Raw genomic sequence first — 23,156 nt, forward strand, 5'->3', positions numbered from 1 at the left:
TTAAGCGGACCAGTGGATGAGCTCTGCATCGGAGTTTCTCCCGCCACTTAAAATTATCTTTCCATGTGTGAGATACGCTGTACATTTCTATTGTATACCTGTTGATATGCTTACGATCTCTGACATCCCTCTCAGTAAACGCTCCAGGAGAAAGAGAAGGCAGAAGGAAGAGGAAAATTAGAAGGAGCGGGGTTTTGTTTCAGATCTAGAGGCACTGGAGTACTAGGCAAATTACACACTGGAACAAAAAAGCAGAAGTCTACCTCAGTGAACTGTGCTAAAATATAGCATCTCCAGGGAAGTGGAAGCTCCATTTCACCCATGGGGAGCAAAGTTAGTAATCACGTATCCCTAAGAACTATTTAAAGGACTCTGTTTGAAATCCTCTTACAGAGAACTGTAGAAATCCCAGGACTGCAGCATTAAGGCTGCAGGATGGGATCCAGTGGTCCCAGCTGTGGGGAGAGCAGAGATAAGCTGCAATCCAGGGAGGACATGACAACAGTTTGAGGTAACAAGGGAAGATTTAGAGAGATTTTGTATATTCATCCTTCCAAGTCCTATAAAATGAGAAACTACTGTACGTAGAGTCGGTGGGGTACAGGCAAATTCAGGAGCTCTACTGCATTCCTTGCCAAGAAGAGCGTATCCCCCCTGCCCCTTTAGAAATATGCAAAATTCTCTCTCTGCTTCCTCGCCCCATTATTCTCCAACCACTGTAATCTGGTTTCCGGTCTGCTTACTAATTCTCACAAAGTTTATCAGTGGTCTCCCTGTACCTAAAATTAGTGAACAAAATTTTTAGTCTTCATCTTACTGAGTTCTCAACAATATTTGAAATTATGTTCAACTATGTTCATTGCCCCCTTGGCTTTCATAATGCTCTCCTTGTTTTCCCATATCTGTGGCCTTTCATTTTCTTTTTCCTTCAAAGGTCAAGATCCAGGCCCTCTTCTTTTCATTCCTTGGTGTCTTCTTAAGCAGCCTTATCCCATATCCAAGGCTTCAATTTCCACCTACATACAAATTACGTATAAACATAAATGTCCAGCTCAGACTTCTCTGAGCTTTAAAATTCAATTGCCTACTCAACATCTTATCTGTAAGTCTCAACGCCACCTAAAATTCAACATGTGTAAAACTGAACCCATAACTTTCCTACACAAACCAGATTCCCTTCCAAGTGTTCCCTATTTCAGTAAATGGTGCCACCATTCAATGATATGGCCTGAAATCTAGAAATGTTCCAGAACGATGTCTCTCCCTCACATGCATAATTTATCACTAACTTTTTTTCTATTTTACTTCCTACATGTGTCTTGAATCCTTCCGTTTGTCTCTATATCCCCTGTCAATACCATAGGCTTTGTTACCATCAAAACCCACCTGGTCTCCTAGCTAGTTTACTCACATCCACACTTCTCTGCCTCAATCTATTGGGCACACAGGAAAAATTACCTTTCCTAAAAGATACTGTTTAAAATGCTCTAATGGCTTCTGATTGTGAAAGAAAGAAAGAAAGAAAGAAAGAAAGAAAGAAAGAAAGAAAGAAAGAAAGAGGAAGAAAGAAAGAAGAGAGAGAGAGAGAGAAAGAGAGAAAGAGAGAGAGAAAGAGAGAAAGAGAAAAGAAAGAGAAGAAAGAAAGAAAGAAAGAAAGAAAGAAAGAAAGAAAGAAAGAAAAAGAAAGAAAGAACTTCTTATGAAGACTTACAAAGCCTTGAATATTCTGGCATACATTCCCTTTTCAACCTCAAGTTTTGCACTGTTTCTTTACCCTCATTCTGTTAAAGCTATTCTGGCTTTCTTTCATTCTTCAGACTCATCATTGGGTATCTCATTACTGGTCTTTGCACTTTATACATGCTCTTGCTTCCACCTGGAATGGATTGCAATGCACTCTTTGTTTTCTTTTTTTTTTTTTTTCCTTTTGCTTTTTTTAAACCTTAGGTATCCAGAATAGCTGATCATAAGCTTTATGGCACTGATCCATGCTTGGCTTCTATTTTAATTCATTATTTTCCTTTTCCCAGTGTGATTTCCCTTCTATCGGATAACCAGTCTTGTATATTTACATAAATGGCATTTTGCCATTTACTTGTTTCTGCTTATGTTTGTCACTTAACTTTACATTTTTATATTTAAATCTAAAACTGTATAATGCATATGGTGTTTATGGTGTATCAAGTAGATAGGTACTATTATTATTAATCCTATTTTTATTGCTATTCTGCAGAGAATCCATTTTGCTCATGATCACACAGATGGTAAATCATTAAAACCAGATCCAAATTCAGTGTTGCTCCAAAATCCATGCTTTTAACCACTACAGTTTTTGTATCTAGTTCATGCATTTAATGGATGTATAATGTTCCATTTACATAAATCACATTTTATTCATCCATTTATTTTTTTAAATTTCTGTAATGATGTATTCATAAACCCATATACACGCATACCTGTATAAATACTCATTTTATTGCACTTTTCAGATATTGCATGTTTTACAAATTGAAGGTTTACGCCCTTCATCGAGCAAGTCTACTGGCACCATTTCTCCAACAGCATGTGCTCATATAATGTTTCTGTGTCGTTTTGGTAATTGTCACAATATTTCAAACTTTTTCATCATTATTCTATTTGTTACAGTGATCGGTAATCAGTAAAGAGAGCATTTTTTAACAAGACAGTACTTTTTAATTAAGGTATATACATTGGTTTTTTCTTAGACAGAATGCTACTGCACACTATAGACTACAGGATAGCACACACATAACTTTCATATGCACTTGGAAACCAAGAATTTCATTTGACTTGCTTTATTTCGATATTCACTTTACTGCGGTGGTCTGGAACTCAACACACAATAACTCTGAGGTAAGCCAGTATGGTTTCCTCTGGGATATACATGCAGGAATATGGTATACATACCCAGGTTCACTAAATATTTTGAAACTGCTCTTCCAAGTGGCTTAACCCGGTTAGCATACCTGCAAGAAGGGTACGAAGGTTCCAGTTTTTCTTGTCTGTGCCAATGTGTGATATTATTTCACTTATAATATTTTTCAGCTTTAGTAGATACAAATTGATGTGGTTTTGTTGGGTTTTTTTTTTTTTCAGTTTCGTGTTTTTCTGACTTCTGATAAAGTTCACGCCACTGGACTGCCTCTCCTATGAACTGTCTATTCACTCCATCCTTACTCCAGTTGGATCCAATACTCTGTTGGATTTCCCGTATTTTCCTGGATGATTTGCAGTAGGATCCTATATAACCTATATGTTAATCATTTATAAGTCAGGCAAAACAAATATCCTAGTCTGATGATTGTTAATTTTGTACATGATGTCCTTTGTTAAACAGAAATCTTTAATTTTGATATAGTCAAATACATCAATTTCTCCCTTCAGGGTTTGTGGTTTCAGTGGCTGGCTATAAAAAATTCTTACTTATCCCTAAGTCAGTCACAAAAAAAATTCTGGTTTCTTCTAATAGCTTTATAATTTTGCCTCTCACATTTCGGCTTTTAATCGATCTGAAGTTTATTTTTATATGTGATATGATGCAAGAATTTAATTTCAATCTTCTCCATATAGAGATTGCATTTTCCCAGCACCATTAAATAGTCCATCCTTTCTTCCACTTATTTGTGATGGCAATCTATCATATACTAAGTTCCCACATGTGCATAGGTCTATTTACAGACTCTGTATTCTATTTCATTGATTTTTGTGTTGTTCCTACTCCAGAACAACACTGTCAGAACCAAACTCCAAATACAATGAAGGGTCTAAAAGATTTAAATTGCATATAAATTTAAATACATAACTTTCCAGTGATATAGATCAGAGATCAGCAAACTCTCTGTAAAGAGCTAGACAGTATATATTTTAAGTATTGTGGACTATAGGGCCTCTGTCACAACTACTCAGCTCTGCCCTTAGGATGTGGAAAGCAGCCACAGACAATACAAAAAACAAGTAAGTATGACTGTGTTCCAATAAAACTTTATTTACAGAAACAGGCAGCAGGCAGGATTTGACCCACACACCACATTTTGCAGATCCTGAATATAGACAAAAAAGTCAAAGATACACTTTAATTTAAAAACATTTATTACAAATAAATATTTAAAAGATGTACACAACATCAAATTATAAATATTGCTTTTTCCACTTTATTGCTTCATAAAACTATTTTTTCCAAAATTTTTTAAAGATTTTATCTTTACGTAATCTCTACAACCAACATGGGTCTTGAGCTCACAACCCCAAGATCTAGAGTCTCATGCTCTACCAAGTGAGCCAGCCACGCACCCCTATTTTATCCAAATTTTCATGTGTATTTTCCACATCAATGTCTCCCTCATCACTAAAGCCACTCAATGAACTCAGTGTTTTCCAAAGTAAATTTTCTTCACTTCTGAGTTACTTGAAAAATTGGAACTTTTTAATCTATCAGTTCCTGGAAATCCTGCTATTCCTGATAATTTTATAACCAGCCACAGATGTTTTTTGTGGGCTGCTGCTGTTTTCTTACTCATCTCATAGATATGTTTTCATGATCCTCACAAGTTAACCGTTTACATGGCTCCTTCTTTAATCTTTAAAAGGTTTGTTTACCACAACTTCCAAATACTAACCATTGTGAGGCCATACCCCCCAGTAATTTCTAGACTAACACTTAATTTCTTTATCTCCCCTTTCACAGATTCCATAGGGTAATATCTATAGGTATAAGTATATTTGTTTGAGGTCCTTTCAGGATAATGTGTCTTCACTCAGCAGTACTTTGTAGTTCAAACTAATCCTGGGCTTTCATAATAAGACAGATATTGTTAACAACTCAAAATAAAGCCATTTTCTTTTACTAACGGATAATCTCAGGGGAAAAAAAAAACAAAAAAAAACAAATGTAAAGGAATGCCACATATTCCAGAACATACACTACCTGGGCCTTTGTAACTCATTTTGATATCTGGCAAAAGGAATCTTCCTCTTTGCTCTTCTGTTAGAAAAATTTCTTTGCTATTTGTAAATGTTTTTCTTCTACATAAATACTTTAATCCTTTAATCCAATTCTCTTGAAACTCTTGGTGGAATTTCTACTAAAATTGCATTGCATTGATAGATTTGTTTTAGGAGATTTGACATCTTTACAATGTTGTGTCTTCTCTCCTACTAACACATTAAGTGCATTTATTGCCAACCCTCAAAAGACAGTCACCACCTATACGGCTTTACAGGTGAATTTTTTAACTCAACTTTCTTCATCTTAACTTCTCATCTACCCCCAAGGAGTCCATAAATATATGGGTTTTTTTCCCCAATTTAATTGGCTCCTTTATTGACCTATATTTTCCTTGTATTACATTCTGTGCATTTAAAAACATTATTTTGAGATGGAGCCTATAGGATTCACCAACCTGTTAAAGGCATCCATTTAAAAACCAGATTAAGGACTTCTATAAGGTACTCTCATGTTTTATATGTTGTTTCAGAAGAAAAGCGAAAGAAAGTTCCCCGACAATTTCATGAGGCCAATGTAACAATGACACTTTGTACTCTTCACTTCCATAACTCCTCAGTATTCTCACTGCACTTCCTTGGAAAATTTCTCCTTAGCATCTCTGACTATGTTAAATCCTTCCATGAAGTATTTTCAAAGCACTATAGTATACTATAGCATTTCCACATCCTTCCTTTTATTCATATATACGATTATTTGATTAATGCCGATCTCTCTAATTAGAAAATATAATTTGTGAGGACTATTTTGTCTGTTTCTGCTGTCCATTCTATCCCACTGAGAAGCATGATCCATGGCCCATAGCCACGTCCTCAATAAATATTTACAAATGCTGAATTAACAATGAATACACAAATGTGTACTATGTGTACCCTATTTTATAAGTGATGGAGCAAAAATTTAAAGTTGAATATGAGCCAATCTTGTCATCAGTAAGATAGACATATATGAACAAGTATAGACCTAAGATGAATATCAATAAACTATAACACAAGGAAAAATGAAACATATACTAAATAAATATGTAAGAAAAATGGTTTTGCAACACAAAGAAAAAGCCATTAATTGTGGATGGTGTTGGCATGACTTCATAGAAGACTTCTATGACGTCACAGATGTTTCAGTTTTTAAATATCCTACACATCCTGGACTTTAAGGATATGCAAAATTGTGATAGGCAGAAAATGAAGACTGATTCAACCTTTAGTATTTCATATGCAAAGCATGAAAACAGATGGAGAATTCAGGAAGTTGAGAGTATTGTCATTTGGCATAAAGTGTGTATGAGAAAAGAAGGGGAAGAGAAATATAGTGGGAGATGCCAGAGAGGCAGCCTGGGTGAGAATATCTTGACTTCCTTGCTAAGAATTATTCCCCATATTATCTGATATTCAACTTAGTTTGTCACATTACAAGTTATAGAAATCAGTAAGACACAGATGAGAAATATCATAAAACTATCTCGAATAAATCAGATATTTGGCCCATTCCTTGTACGCTAAAAACATTTCTCCAAAACAATTTGTAACAATTGCATACACACACGTAAACCCACATTGAAATACTCTTTATATTAAAATTTAAATGAAGTTCTTTAGATAATAATTCTTTATATTTAATATGTATCTTTAATACATGACTTTGTTTTTGTGTTTCATGATAACCAATATCCAAAAGACAATGAAATTCAGAAAGTCCATTTCTTAAAAAAAAAAAAAAAAAGAAAAACCTTTTATATAATCGCCAGATATAGAATCTTTGGAATTGAAATGATTATTTCATTCACAAGTGAAATCACCTCGATGTTACAAACTGAGGTTTAAAAGAAGTAAAAGTACACTCATAGCTTATTATTGACATTAGGAAATGATTCATCTTCAATATGAAGATTCCCCTTTCTGATGCCGAGGGGAAAGTGCATTTTGTTGCTTCTCTGAAATTTGTATCTTAAACAAAAGTATTCAACAAATTCAATTCTGGGGAAAAAATGACAAATAGAAGAAACATTTTAAGACCACTATAAATATCCCACCTTCAACTTCTTTCTGCCTAACCAAAATAAAGTACTTCTTCGAAAAAGACATTAGGAAGTAAAACACTTTTATACACTGCTCCTGAGTAAAACACCATTTGCTCATTACCTAAAAAATAATAATAAATGGAAAAAGAAACTCTGACCCCATTATTTACATGTTTTACAGTTTGTGCTAAGTATATCACAGTTAATCTCAGATTGATGCAGATAACTGTCATGATACAGTAACACAATTGCTATCTATCTTGATGGCAACCAAGATATCTGAATAACAATTCTAACATTTACATTAGAACAATAATGTTCTCCTACAGTTCTCCAAGCACATCCTGCTCTTTCACACCTTTGCAGATGCTGTTCCATCAAATAGAATAAAATTTACTTTTTTTTTTAACTTACTACACTCTTTCAATATTCAAGACCTAGCTCAGATTTCAGCCATCCTGTCTGATCCCCACCATGAGGCAGAGTCAAACATCCACCTTGAGGTTGCACTTCTGAACAACAGATTTTATTGTAATTATTCTTATGTATACAATCTGTCAAGGACCATTCATCTTTTACCCAACACTGTGATTGTGACACACACTAGGTAATTAATATGCGCCTTCTTAGGCACCATATTAATTTACTTTTCTTCTGAAACAACATATGAAACACGAGAGTATCTTATAGAGGTCTTTAATCTTCTTTAAATGGATGCCTTTAACAAGTTGGTGAATCCTACAGATTCCATCTCAAAATAATGTTTTTAAATGCACAGACTATAATGCGAGCAAAATATAGGGCAATAGGAGCCAATGAAATACCAAACTGAGTTGAGGTATTTTGAATAAGCAAGAACAATTCAGTATTTCAAGGAAATCTACAGCAGGGAAAAATAAAGATTCTTCTCTAAACATGGTCTAAGATCCTATTAGCTGTATGAGACTAGTGGGATTTTAACACAGACTTCAGAGTTACTATCATGAGTAACTAAAATAACATATGAAGACAACCTAGCTCAAAGTTTCCCCATTCTCTCTTCTCATTTATGTGTTCTTTATGTCTGGGCTTAAACTTGGTTGGCTCTTTTCCTTATAGAAGAAGCATCTGTTCCCGCATGTTCTACATTACCTATGGTACAATGTTTTAGTATTATAGTATTGTCTGAGTGTCTATCTTTTATCTTAAAGGAATAAAATTATCAAATACAAAACTAGTGTTACTATATTCTCACTCTTCTTAACTATGATTATTATTCCAACGTTTAAATTGAAAACATATTTATAAAGCTTTTTTTTAACAACCCAAATCTGTGGGGCGCTTGGGTGGCTCAGTCAGTTAAGTGTCCGACTTCAGCTCAGGTCATGATCTCAGAGCTTGTGGGTTCAAGCCCTGCATCGGACTCTGTGCTCAGAGCCTGGAGCCTGCTTCAGATTCTGCGTCTCCCTCTCTCTCTGCCCTTCCTCTGGTCACGCTGTCTCTCTCTCTTTCTCAAAAATAAATAAACATTAAAAAAAAAAAGCCCAAATCTGTGAAACTAACCTTAATTTAGGACTTGTTTATTAAAAAAAACCTGAAGCATTAAAATAAACATCACTTTAACACTGATTTTCATCAGAGAGTGAATTTAAAGTAGAGCCTTCTACAAGTTTATGGCATGCAGTTATGGAATGTTATCATTAAATGTAGTCACACACTTTTTTAAGAGTGCTTTTCAAACTGCAGACTACAACCCAGTACTAGGACACAAAATCAATTTAGCTGGCCAAGGCTCACAATTTTTTAATAAAATAGATCAGCACATTGGAAGGAGTGCAAGTAAGCATTTCATGCAAATCTTGTTTCTATTGTGCATTAAAATTTATATGTACTATGTATATACTGGGTTATAGTGCAAAATATATTTCTCTTTATGGATAGAAGTTTAAAAAAAAGAAGTATGAAAGCCACTGCATTACTAACCAGCCGAGAGAAAGAATTAATGTCCTTTTATGATAAAAGAATAAACATATGCCACATACATGGCCATCCCAGTCACTTAGCACCTCGCTCATCTGAACTTCTATGCAGCTCCCTAAGTGACTATTATAGCCCTAATGTTTGTTATAAAATACAAATCAGACCATATCATCCTATGCGCTGTTCCTCCCTTTCTTGGCCAGATGCAGAGGCACCAAAACATCAAACAATAGGGCATACTCAAGAAATAGTACCTACAGCATTACCAAATAAATAAACAAGACACTAGAGACTAACGACCCAGACATAATGCTTAGCTTTGCTATTTGAAAATATTTTAAAATCGCTTACGTACTTCATTTTCACAAATAACTACAAAATTCTCCTCCAAAGTAACAGGAAAAAAATAATGGCAACAGAATATATATAGCAGCACTAATCATAATAACCAAAAATTGGAAAAACCTAATTGATATGCATATCAATAGTAAACAGGTAGATAAATTGTAGTATATTCACATACTAGCGCCCCATACAACTATGAGAATGAATGAAATACAGCCACATGCAATCATTTAGATGAATCTCACAAATATTATGTTGAACCAGATGGCACAGATCTGACAGAATATACACAACATGATCCCATTCGTATAAAACATACATTATTTGTACGATCTGTAGTGCTAGATAAAAGGATGAAGTTACCCTTTGGGGTGGGAAGTAATCTTCCCTGGAAGGGAGTATGAGAAAGAGATACTGGAGGGCTGGTGATGTTCTGCTTCTTGCTCTCAGTAATGATTTCCAGATATGTTCGCTGTCTGGCAGTTCGATGCGTTGCATATTTTCAGTTTGTACACTTTTCGCTACGTATGTTATGTTTTAATAAAAATTTTACACGGCAATAAGCACTTTGCTACTTTTATCAATTTTTCTAAATGCATTTTCTGATTAAGCAACCTATCATTCATAATTCTTATTTATATATCCCTTTCTTGAGCCAAAAGGAATTTAAGGCAGTTCAAAGGTACGTGACTGAGGTGGTCAATTTTATTTTATTAATTTTTTTTAATGTTTATTTATTTTTAAGAGACATAGGGCACACGTGTGTGTGTGCACGAGTGGGGAAGGGGCAGAGAGAGAGAGGGAGACACAGAATCTGAAGCAAGCTCCAGGCTCTGAGCTGTCGGCACAGAGCCCAATGTGGGGCTCGAACTCACAAAGTACGAGATCATGACCTGAGCTGAAGTCAGATGCTTAACCAACTGAGCCACCCAGGTGCCCAACGTGGTCAGTTTTAGACTAGACTGAAGAACATCTAAGTTAGGCCTGGAAACATACCGTGTGCAGGAATTCATTCACTCTCTTACCACTGCAGGTCAACTGCTTTGACCAGTCAAGCACCAATACGAAGCACATAGCTTACATGAAAACATCTTTATCTATCTCATCCTCAATCTTCAGAAAAAGCAGAAAGACCAAGTGGAATTTTTAAAGTAAAATTAAATTAATAATAACCTCAAGGACCTTTCAATTTCCATTGCCATTTTCCTTCAAAACAAGAAAATCAACCCTTCTTGAGGTCATCAGCTCTCCCTTATGACTTAATAATAGCATGCCAGGGCTCTTAGAAATTTCACCTCTGACCCTAGATCTAGCTCCATTGCAAGTTAACATGATTAAGGACAGCCATCACAGAATCATGCTACACTCATTCTTATCAACAACAGGTATAAGCATCTCCAAAACATTCTTCTAAGGTACTCTCTCTGACCTGAAATCTAGAGATTTAGTCTTCTGGAAGAGACGGGAAAGAAAAACTACCCTGCAGTCTTGAAGACTGTAACATGCCATGTTAACAATTAGCGCTTCAAAATGCTGATCCTTGGATTCATGCTTTGCACCTAAAAAGACATAAATAATTTTGCCTATGGGGCGCCTGGGTGGCTCAGTCGGTTAAGCGGCCGACTTCGGCTCAGGTCATGATCTCGCAGTCTGTGAGTTCAAGCCCCGCGTCGGGCTCTGTGCTGACAGCTCAGAGCCTGGAGCCTGTTTCAGATTCTGTGTCTCCCTCTCTCTGACCCTCCTCCGTTCATGCTCTCTCTCTGTCTCAAAAATAAATAAACGTTAAAAAAAATTTAAAAAAAATAATAGTAATTTTGCCTGGACTATTGGAAATCTGCTCCATCAGGGGATCTTAAATAAGAGGATCTTAAGGATCCTCCAGAAGCAAATGATCTCTGCAATGGACTCTTGCATGAGGCAGATGACTAACTAAAATAGATAGCTTCCATCCAAAAAGAAAGGATGATTTTCTGGTATTTCTACTCCTCCTTTTTAAAATTATTTTTTTTACTGTTTATCTTAGTTATTATTATCCTTTGGTACTCTACTGATCAACTAAAGTTTTCTCAATATGCTTTCATATATATTTTCATTGTTATCACATTTTTAATCTCCTTTAGTCTTTCATTGCCACCTAAGAAAATGCAAAAATCTCCCTGTAATCCCACTGATAAAATTTAATAGATGTTCCTTCCTTCTAGACATTTCTGTATTTGAGTCTTTGTCATATTATTAACCCTAACCTTCAGTCTCATAAAAATTAGACCTTGATCCTAAGTCATTTCATCAGCTTCAACAGAATCAACATTACCAAGAGTGGGGACTAAAATTGTAGTTATCCTTGTTTAGTAGCAAATCTTTACCTTTTGGCATCCTGAAATTTCCATCTCATTGCAATAAATGAAAATGAAACAAACTAACAGTAGTAGATGTCCTACTGTTCATATTATAGAGATACCTCTCTTCATGACCACAGGGAGAGTCTTTCTAGACTCCCTTGCAGTTAAGTGCCTTGTGACAAGTTCTGGGAACAAGCTGTGAGCAAAAGTGACCAGTCTTATGTAGGTAAGAGTAAGTTCTCCATTCTCCATTCTCCCCATTCTCTCTCTTCCTCCACTGGCTAAGTGTTCCAGTTGGCTTACCAAGAACACAGAAGCAGCCTGGATTGCCACTTGAAAGAGAAGTGTTCTTCTATAATCCTATAAATAAGTGTCAGTCTTTTAGTGGGCCTGTATCCTGGGCTATGACCTTCACAAGTGCTTCTGAGTTTCTTTTCCCCTTTCAGTGAGGTGGGACAGCTAGAGGGGGCTGCAGTCGGGCATTTCCCTTCTCTTACATTGGCTAGGTTCCCTTGAGAACAAAAAGCTCTAGGAGTATTTCAAAATGGTTACTTTTACCCTCCTCCCTGCTGAAAGTGTGACAGAACTGTTCACTGATCTTCACGTTGAGAACCTGGTGAGGTTCCTAGAGGAACAACTCACAAAATCGGAGGGGTATCTGGGTGGCTTAGTCGGTTAAGCATCCAATTTCAGCTCAGGTCATGATCTCACAGTCTGAGTTGGAGCTCTGTGTCGGGCTCTGTGCTGACAGCTCAGAGCCTGGCACCTGCCTCGGATTATGTCTCCCTCTCTGCCTCTCTCTCTCTCTCTCTCTCTCTCTCTCTCTCTTTCTCTCTTTCTCAAATAGACATAAAAAAAAATTTTTTTTAAAAACTCACAAAATTGGGGAGGTTGGGAAGGGTGTTCCCTTAAGGCTGGGCTCCCAGGAATTTTTAACTCTTAAGTCAGTCCACACCCAGCCTTCAATAGTTCATCAGTTAATAGTTTAAGTTTCCCTACCAGATCCTAGTTCCAATAGTTTCTGCTCCCAGTAAGCTGTGGTTCTTTATTTGCCTCTGCCTCCACATGGCAGGGCACTGATTTGCCCTGTGATCTCAATTATACAATAGATCTTGAGTTGTTGATTTTCAATTTGTTCAGCTTTTTCTTGTTGTGAGGATGACAGTAACAACTTCCAAACTCTTTACATGTCAAAGAGGAAACCAGAAATCTCCACAATATTGATTTTCCTTGTTTACCAGCATGTCTTTTTCCCGCTTGAATGAGAAATATTTGTGAGAGCAGAAACCATAGTCCTTTTATCTCTGGATTCCCACTAATCTGCACAGTGTGAGAATTCTTCAGGACTCAATCATGGACCTTCTTATCTGCTCTTCTTCACACACTCGCACACTCTCTAAGTTCTCTTCTCTATTCTTTTAGCTTTATGTACCACGCGGACAACAGCAAAAGTTATAACTCCAGTCAATCCAAATTCTCCTTCATAACAAGCCAATTTATAGCATCTTAAACATAAAAAAGTTTAAAACTTAAGTTCCTGTGGCTAGTGCTAACCTGTCTGTCCTTTCCCCTTCTTGATCACAGTTAATGGCATCACCACCCAATTAGTTCCTCCAATCAGAAATCAGGCTCCTTGACTCTTTTCTCTTCCTTACTAACTTCCTCCATATCTATGACACTAATAATGTATCCCCATTCCACTCCTCTTCATTTTCACCGTAATCAGCCTAGTGCAAGTCATCATAATTCCTACAAGTCTTTCAGAAAAGCTTCCTCACTGCTCGGTCCACTTCTATTCTCAGTCACTCTAGCCATAGAGCAGCCAGATTGATCTTTGTACACAAAGTAAATCATGTCACACCCATGTTTTAAAGTTTCCAATTATTTTCCTTTTATACTGACACAGATCCAAACTCTATTATTCTCTATAAAAACACTGCCTTCTCTGAGTCCTACCTCTGGAACCTCGTCTCCCACTACACTCCATCTTGCCCGCTGAATTACAGCCACACTGGTCCTCCTTGTCCCTCAAACCCTTTGCTACTTAAAAATGTTCACATAGGATGTTCCCTCTGCTTAAAACACTCCTCCTCTTAGCACTGTTTCCTATTAAAAGACTTCATAATCAAAGAGAAGTACAATATTAAATGGCTGTTTGATTCAAATGACTAAAATTTTAGATTTTCCTATTTCCGGGGTATATTTATTACTATGTTACAACATGAATAAAATTGTTATTACATGAAAATTCAAAACAAACTAATCCAATTGATCAGTTTTAATTAATCTGTATTTTAAAAACTTTCTAACTCAATTTGATATTATGGTAGATATTGGGAACAAAAAGTTACATTAACAGTTGCATTACAAAGAATTTAACATTTTTCTTTCCTACTAGGCCCATCCTTCATTACTCAGGGACTTGTTTTACACTTTACATACAACCGACATTATATTGCCTTTATGGAAATTTTCCCTCATTTTGATGCTGATGCGAAAAAAAAAATAGTGAAAAAAAGAGAAAGTAAAATTAAAATTATTTCATTTGTATAATAAAGAATTTCCACAAAGGCTGAATAGAATGACACCTGAAACATGGCTCAATTGACTTTCTATGCCTTAAAACTTATTGAAAGTCAGAGTTGGACACACTATTCTAGTTATACCTACAATTTCACATGAATTACCCATATCAAAATTAGTAAGTCTTCCTGTTATATTAAAGAACTACAAAATAAACTCCAAAAACACAGACTTCAAGAAACTTACATTATTATAGCTTTGAATGACCACAAAATGAGACTTCTATAAATTCATGAAAATGAAATTACTGTTCAAAAATTATCAGATGTTTAATACTATCTGATAAAATATCTACTTAGTTATTCTACTAAGACGATGTTTATATGGAGTATGAAGAAACATAAGTCCTACTTTTTATGTATTAAATGAATACCTGGAATTCAGCTCTTAGAAATAATTTTATGGATGAATGAATACAAAGTAAGCAGACAGGAAGTTGTCCCATTCAAATGGTAGCCAAAGAGAGAAAAAAATTAGATGACTCAGAAAGAAGTCTTAGAACTCGGGAAGATGAATTAGAAGAGAAGATTCACAAGTAATCCTGGTCTATGGATCAGAAAGGTAAAAGGAAAGCTTCTGGAAAATTATATACCAAAATTCTTCAGCATAACAGAAGTGTAAGATGAGGAAGGTAACTATTGAGAGAATCTACTGATTCTGAATTTTTAAAACGGTATAAATCACAGATCAGTAAGAAGAATTAGTTGCCCAAGATACTTTAATGGAAATAATACCTAAAATCAAGAATTAAATTTTAAAACATCCAAAAGTGCAAGTCTTTTCTCCTACCATCTTCCTATCTAAAAAAATCAAAGCAAATGGAATTATATTTATTACTGAAGTAAAGCTATGTCTTTTAGGTTTGACTTCACCTTTGTTTATGCCAATCAAATGTCACTTTATTTCAATAATCAGACATCACTGTTTAAAGTTATGACCAAATATTTTGTTGAATGCCCAGTGTAATCTACTAAATAATAAAACTTAATCCTGATTATTTTCTGAAACTCACAAATAAGATACATAACTGAAGCAATTTAATACTGAAGCAAATTTGGATCTAAGTATATTTTGATAGTAATTTTACTATTTTACGATGTTTCAGTACCTTAGAGAAAATCAGCAAAATAATGACATATGTCATTTTAATGCAACTTTTGATTAGAAAACAGTTTCCTAAATTCATTGCTATTCCTTGTAACACAGTATTCTTATGTCATAAAAGACAAAACATGTAAAAATCAGTTATGAAGAAATGTTTACTGAGTTCCTCCTACAGATAAGGCATTCTGCTAGATTCCAAAGATAAAAGAGTAGTCAAGACAAACACAGGTCTTGATTTCACCTAGATTAAATACAGCAATAGTTCCAAATTTAGACCTACATATACAGTAGTCTACCCCCTTATCCTCAGTCTCTCTTTCCATGGTTTCAGTTACCCACAGTCGACTGTGGTCTGGAGGCAGAGGATCCTTCTGATGTATCCTCAAAGTCAACAGTCCTATATCACAGGACCTATACCCTTCACCTCATGTTATCTCATCACGTATGCATTTTATCAACTCACATCATCACAAGAAGAGTATTGTACAAGATACTCTGAGAGAGAGAATCCACATTTACATAAATTTCATTACAGCATATTGTTATAATTGTTCTATTTTGTGATTAGTTATTGCTGTTTATCTCTTACTGTGCCCAATGTATAAATTAAACTTTATCATAGGTATGTATGTATAGGAAAAAAAAAAACAGTAAATTTAGGGTTTATGTGCTATCCGCAATTTCAGACATCCACTGGGGGTCTTGGAACATACCTGCAGAAACGGGTGAGGGGAACTACTGTAAACTATTAGAAGTAGTATATTGCAACATAACCTTAGGTCAGTTGAAACTAAAACACTGACAAAATTTTAAATAAAATGCATCTGAGGTCATATAAAATGAATGAGGGGATTACCCTCATCCAGAACAAGACAAGAAGACATTTATCCTCCAGTTTGCATTAAAGGCAAACATGAACGTCTCAGAATATTTCATCTTAGGGCTCCTAATAGACATGTCATCCTCTCCTAGAGTTCATGTCACTTCTCAGTCTGCCCATTGCTGCAACCAAACCATCTTCTTCATAAACATAACTCCCACTTTAAAAAAGCACAGAGGCTAAGTGTAAGAGCATGTCTCAGTAAGATGGCAATTACCATGGAGAGATTGGAACTTAATTAAATATGTGTCGTTCTCACATTCTCAAAGTTACTTCCACTTGCCAGTATAAATAATATTACTTGCACAAAGTTGAAAAGGCATGCGTGAACAATTTTTTAAAGAATGTTTTCTATTCCACTAACAACTAAACTAAATGGACCTGACCTTGTTTTTAATGTTTCAGGTCAACGTGAGAATAAATTGCTGCACTTCCCAAAGTATGTTGATAACGTAATGAAATGTTCAGTGAAAACAATTCAGTGGTCAAATATGTCAACACTGTATGTTCTAACACCCTTTGGAGAACATTTAGACACTGAGAAGTATTACAATAACGAAAACTCCTTGACCTTTTTTTAAAAGAACCTTTCCAAAACTATTTGACCAAAGGCTGAATTTGGGGGTTAATACTTCTTAATGTCCTCTGAGTTATTTTTGAAAGAAACACACCTTATACTATGTTGCATAATTGGAGAAAGATGTTTTACTGGAAGAAAGACGTTTTGCTGGACAAATACAGTTTACATTATTTATACTAAAACTGAGGGGAGAATTACCTCTCTTCGTTTTTACTACCCTATAAACTGTCTTGTTTTCTTTTTAGATTTCCTCGGGATAATTAAAGGTGAACGTGTCAAACTCATACCCTAACAATTTTCGTTTCTGAGGAGGAATATTCCAAGGGCAGCATTTTAACACATACTCTTCAGTATGCTATGCTATCAGAGAGAATATTGAGTCTATACAGATCAGCTTACTTACGTCTGGGGCTCCTTTTCATTTTGCTGTTTTTGCTGGGGCTGAAGAACGTTATTTACCAGTTCAGTGATCCCACTAAAGGGAAACCACCTGTTTAAATAAGCAAATAATGTGACTGAATAACCAAATGAATAACAATGTAGGTCAAATGTTTTCTTATCCACACTAATAAAAATACACAGGCACAAAAGCTACAGCCAATGGAAATGGGAGCTCCAGTTATCATCCAGGCAGTCAGATGTAGGGAAATTAAGTTGGAACACTTAACCAGTCCACAAGCAGGCAGCAAAAAACTACATCCGGTCAAAATGTGGATGAAGTAAGAAGCTGCAGGCAGCTCTCTTACAAGCCAGAGAGTCAGAAAGCAGAGGACACACTAGCTGCAGCCTATCCAGTATTAGGGTAAGCTAATACCATCCAAGGTGCGGGAAGCAGGATACGGCAAAGGTACAGAAATCAAGCCTACTGCACTCTGAATACATTTACTTACTGCGTCGGTTGTGGTTTGGGCTCTTCTTTGACCCTAAAAAGATAAGTTTGCACAACTGAGTGCACTGTACTAAGAAGAAACTTCTATCTACAATTTGTGGTCATATAAAAATGAAAAATGAGGTTTGTTACACAGAAAAGGTTAGTGCTTTGCTACATATTGGAATTATACATGTCAATGAAGCTGACACAAAAGAAAGAGTTGAATCACCTGTGCGTAATAGAGGACTGATCTTACAACTCTACCACTGCTTTAATGAGTCCATGATTTAGGACTCAAGTTCTCTGAATATTTTTATTAATACTGATACTGACGCTTTTAAAAGACTTATTTTAAAGCACCATTTTAAACACCGTTATATTTGGTTTACTGAAGATAAATAGATTTCCTCTTTATTTTTTAAATTTCTTCCTTAATATAAATTGAAGTAAAAGCATATTTTAAATAAAATGTATAATTTTATAAATGTATTTTAAAAGCCTTACAAATGAATTTAATTACTGCTTAAAGGAGCAGATAAAAAGGTTGGGGGTTAGGTATCCAATCTAACTAAAAACGGCTACTAACATAACTATGTATATTAAATTTTAAATATTTATAAGCTACAGTAAATTATTCATATAAGATAGCAGACTAAAAATGCATTTAAACTATAATCAACTCAGTGCTTCACTGAAATAGCACTGGATACTTAAAAGGCAGAGAAAGATCAGACCCAAGGGTAGTAGATTCCTCTGAAATCTGGCTTCCCACACTTTACCTAAAATTGGTCCTAGACCTATGACTAAACCTATGACCTATGTCCTAAACCTATGACTTGGTGACCAGTTTGTTAGCTTTTCCCTTCCCAAAGAAAGGCTAAGAATTGGATACTGAAATTGGTTACTAAAATCTAGGACTTCCATAAGGAAATTATAGTAACACTGTGCATTAAATTATTTTTAGATCAAATGGATTTTCTTTTCCAGTGTGTTCCAATTTATAATGATATAAGCAATAAATGAAAAGGTATACCCTTATACATTTTTGTGTCCCAAAGAATAAATATAATTGTTAATTATATATCTCTATATTAAACCACAAGGGAATCTCCTATGTTCTCTGCATAAACTTCAAAAAAGTATAATAGTTTTATCCTAGAGCTAAAGCCACATCATTTAGTATTTAACTATAGTCATAAAATGGATTAATAATAAAAGATTGTATTTAACACCAACTATCATATCAACAAGCAAACACAAAAAACTTATAGTGACCCTGGATTCCATCTAGAAAACTTATTATATTTCCTGGAGAATAAGGTAAAAATCTCTTAACATTTTAGAACAAAATAGGTCCCAAAGAAAGATTACCAGATCAGCTCATCATACTGGAGAACAATGCAAGATTACCCTTCACCAAACGATATGTATAGAAAAACAATAAATATTTAAATAGATAAATATGTAAATGAGAAAAATATTGTTCAAGAATTCCTGGGTGATCTCTGCAAGGAATCATGTTGCTTTTAATTACTGACAAAAGTTTTCATCACAAGCAAATGGATATTAATCTACCAATCAGTTCCTAATTTCAAGATCTTAAAAAATTAACAGACAAAAATTTTAATTACCAATTCAGGAATTATTTCTGGGCTTTGTAAAATATCTACATATGAAATATACAAACATTTGCATCAGCTTCCCAAATAAAATGTGTATCATAATGAGGCAGTATAAAGATTTATCCCATGAGGTGGCCAATAGATACATGAAAAGATGTTCATCATCACTTGCTCTCAGGGAAATACAAGTCAAAACTACAATGTCACACCTGTCTGAATGGCTATAATCAACAACACAAGAAACAACAGGTGTGGCGAGGATGTGGAGAAAAAGGAACACTTGTGCACTGTTGGTGGGAATGCAAACTCTGGAGAACAGTATAGAGGTTCCTCAAAAATTAAAAATAGAACTACCCTACAATCTAGCAGTCACACTACTGGGTATTTGCCAAAAAAAAAATACAAAAACACTAATTCAAAGGGATACATGCACCCTGATGTTTACAGCAGCATTATCTACAATAGCCAAATTTTGGAAGCAGCCCAAGTGTCCATCAACAGATGAATGGATAAAGAAGATGTGGTGCGTATGTGTATATATACATATATATAATGGAGTATTATTCAGCCATAAAAAGAATAAAATTGTGCCATTTGCAATGACATGGATGGAGCTGGTGAGTATAATGCTAAGCAAAATAAGCCAATCAGAGAAAGACGAATACCATATGATTTCACTCACATGTGGAATTTAAGAAACAAGATAAATGAGCAATGTAGAAAGAAAGAGAGAGAGAGACAAACCAAGAAACAAACTCTTACTTGTAGAGAACAAACTGATGGTTAGCAGAGGGGAGGAGGGTGGGAGCATGGGTTAAATAGGTGATGGGGATTAAGGAGTGCACTTGTTGTGGTGAGCATCGGGTGATGTATGGAATTGTTGAATTGCTATATTGTATACTTGAAACTAATATAACACTATACTAACTAGCTGGAATTAAAATTAAAACTTAAAAAGAAACAGATTCTTAATTACAAGAGAACTGATGGTTACCAGAGGCAAGGGGAGTGTTGTATGCAATTGGTGAATCGCTATACTGTACACCCGAAATTAATAAAACACTATGTTAAAAATTTTTATTTTTATCCTGTCTTTAAAAATGTCTGAACAAAATTAAAATTTACCCACATTCCTTCATTTCAAAGTGTGTATGAGCGGCTTCCAGATTCCAGTCTGAGACACAAAGAGCTTAGAAATCATCATTCCCATCCTTACAACAAGCAAAGAGCTGAACAAAACTGAAAATCAACAATTCTTCTTAGATCTAGCAAAGAATTTAGGTCACTGAACAAATTGCTGCCCTGAAAACTAGAGAAACAGACACACAGATCCAGAGTATCACATTTTACCAAGAGTACAAGCCAAGGGGCAGAAGCCCACACCTGAAGCTAGCATCTGTAGAAACACTTTTAATTGACCAATTACTAGAGATTCAAAGTGGACTGGACTGATAGTTTAAAATTCCAAGGGGTCTCTGCCTTAGTTGTGCCACCACAATTCAACAAATATTATCTCCAGAAGCCCTACCAGTTGCTCACTGTGAAAATCAAAGAAAACTCTCCTCTTACCTCCAGCAAGAGAAGGGAAAAGTAACAATTATGAAATATTCCCAGATTTCTCTACTTCCTTAACAATCCTAAACTCAAGGGAAAATATTTTACCAAAGCCTAAACAATTGGAGTTCTACCAAAACCAAACAAGCCTGAGAAAGACAATTACCTCCTCTAGACTTTGATGTGGGAGAAAAAAAAAAAAAAAAAAAAACAACAACAACAACACCAAACTATATCCCCTCTAGCCTTCAACATGGGGAAAGAGAAATATCAACTCAGAATCAACAAAAGACAGAGACTACTGAATGCTTCTCATATGTCAACACCTTACCACCAAATCAATAGAGTTCCTGAATAATGACAGGAGATTACAACTAAAAGAACTAAAGTAAAACCCTAGTTTGTGAGCATAATTTGTTCCAGATTCACGTTTGTAATCCAAAGAACTCACACATCAAAGCGAATTTCAAGAACCATTGGCTCAGTTGCGATCACGTGATGTTCAGCAAATACTACTCGTAGTGCAAGACGTCACTCATTTAACAAGTTAAAATTTATTAGATTATGTTTGCTCCCCTTTTGGAACACTCACAGAACAAACTACTCACAATCCAATGTTTTACTGTACAAGCTTTAGACACTATTTAGTTAAAAGTCTCTAGGGAAACACAAGGGAAAGGAAGTAAGGAAAAGAAAATACAAATAAGCACAACAGAGAAGATTCTGGGAAGATGATGGAGTAGAAAGCAATAGAACTTTGTCTCCCTACTTGGACAACAATGGTAAAATTTGTCTTGTGTAACAATTTTGGAAATCTGGAGTCCAATGAAGGCTTTCCATTTCAGGAGAAGACTTGAACTACACACTGCCGTTAATTTTGGTCAACTTGAGCTCTTAGCATAGTATCAGCCACCCATTGCCCACCTGCCAGACCCAAGGCATGTTGCCGTGCACTCATTCCTAAAGCAATGTGTACACAGCTTCCAGGAGCAAGGGTAGGTAAAAAGGACTCTGTTCTCTGTGCTCAGATGGTGGACTACTGACCGCTTCTTATCTCAGAGGTGCAGACAAAAAGGTGGGTGGCTATTGTTGTCCCAACTTTTCATATGGTTGAAGCCCTTGCCCTCTGCCTAAGGCGATTTCCAGGAATATTTAAGTGGCTAACATATTTTCCTCTCTCTGTTTTTCCATTTTTCTTCCTTTGGGAGCCAGACATTAAAGACTGAAATATTCAAAAGCAACTGCATTTATGGGAGAAAGTAAAGTCACTACACATGCCCAGTGAAAGGCCCATGCTTAGCAAAGACCTGAAAAGACCTTAAATTTATAACACAGGATAATCCTCAGCACAGAAACAGCCTACAAACAAACAAACAAAAAAACACAGTAAAAAAAAAAAAAAAAACACTAACAGAAAACAACAAAATCTAGTGAAGAGGGAAAAATCTGAACCCCAGAGTACCACATTATTCGATTCAAATGTCCAATTTGCAATTAAAAAGAAATCATAAGGCATGTAGACCAACAGAAAAGCATTACCCACTCAAAGAAAAAAAGGATAAACAGAAACTGTCTCTGAAAAAGACCTGACAGCAGATCTACAGGACAAAGACCTGAAAACAACCATCTTAAAGATGCTCAAAGAACTAAAGGAAGGTGGGAAAAGTCAAGAAAATGTGTGAAATGTGTGAACAAAATGGAAATATCAATTAAGAGACAGAAAACCTAAAACAAGTGAAAAAAGGAATTCTGGAGATTAAAGTCCAAGAACTGACAAAAAAAATTCACTACAGGGATTCAAACTACAGACTAATATTCAAATGCTACCCTAGCAATGTATACATTCAATAAAATCTCTATCAAAACCTAATGTTTATTATAGAAACACAAAAACCCATCCTAAATTCATATGGAATCTGAATTCCTGAATAGCCAAAATAATCTTGAAGGAAAGGAGGGGGAGAGAAAGAGAGAGAGAGAGAGAGAGAGAGAGAAAGAGACAAAGCTGGATGACTCACGTATCTTGATTTCAAAACTTACTACACAGCTATAGATAATCAGTACTGGCATAAAGACAGACATAGACCAACAAAACAAAATAGAGAGCACAGAAATAAACCCTCACGTACATAGCTAAATGGGTTTTTGACAAGGGTGCCTAGACTATTCCATGGCGAAAAGACAGTCTGTTCAGCAACTGGTACTAGGAAAGCTGGATATCCAGATGCAAAGAATGAAACCAGACCCTTATTTAACTTATACAAGAATTAATTCAA

The 23,156-nt window shown here is 35.5% G+C and overlaps 1 protein-coding gene across 24 annotated transcripts in view; it reads right to left on the bottom strand.

The window, feature by feature from the left end:
- The window catches only part of RIMS2 (regulating synaptic membrane exocytosis 2), a 614,217-nt gene that overhangs the window by 499,530 nt on the left and 91,531 nt on the right, over positions 1-23,156 (bottom strand). For 7 of the 24 annotated variants that reach the window (XM_047088890.1, XM_047088893.1, XM_047088883.1 and 4 more), the window contains exons 2-3: positions 17,724-17,756; positions 17,237-17,323 (exon numbers count right to left, since the gene is read on the bottom strand). The exons of 16 other annotated variants lie outside the window; for them this stretch is intronic. In XM_047088890.1, the coding sequence (XP_046944846.1) occupies positions 17,237-17,323; positions 17,724-17,756 (120 nt within the window). Of the gene's footprint in view, positions 1-17,236; positions 17,324-17,723; positions 17,757-18,074; positions 18,093-23,156 lie in introns of all 24 variants that reach the window. One more of the 24 variants, XM_047088894.1, reaches the window with a different exon arrangement.

Source organism: Lynx rufus, unplaced genomic scaffold, assembly GCF_022079265.1.
Source record: "Lynx rufus isolate CCGP_SWC_20201006 ecotype Redwood Valley unplaced genomic scaffold, mLynRuf1.p SCAF_26, whole genome shotgun sequence".
Lineage (NCBI taxonomy): Eukaryota > Metazoa > Chordata > Mammalia > Carnivora > Felidae > Lynx > Lynx rufus.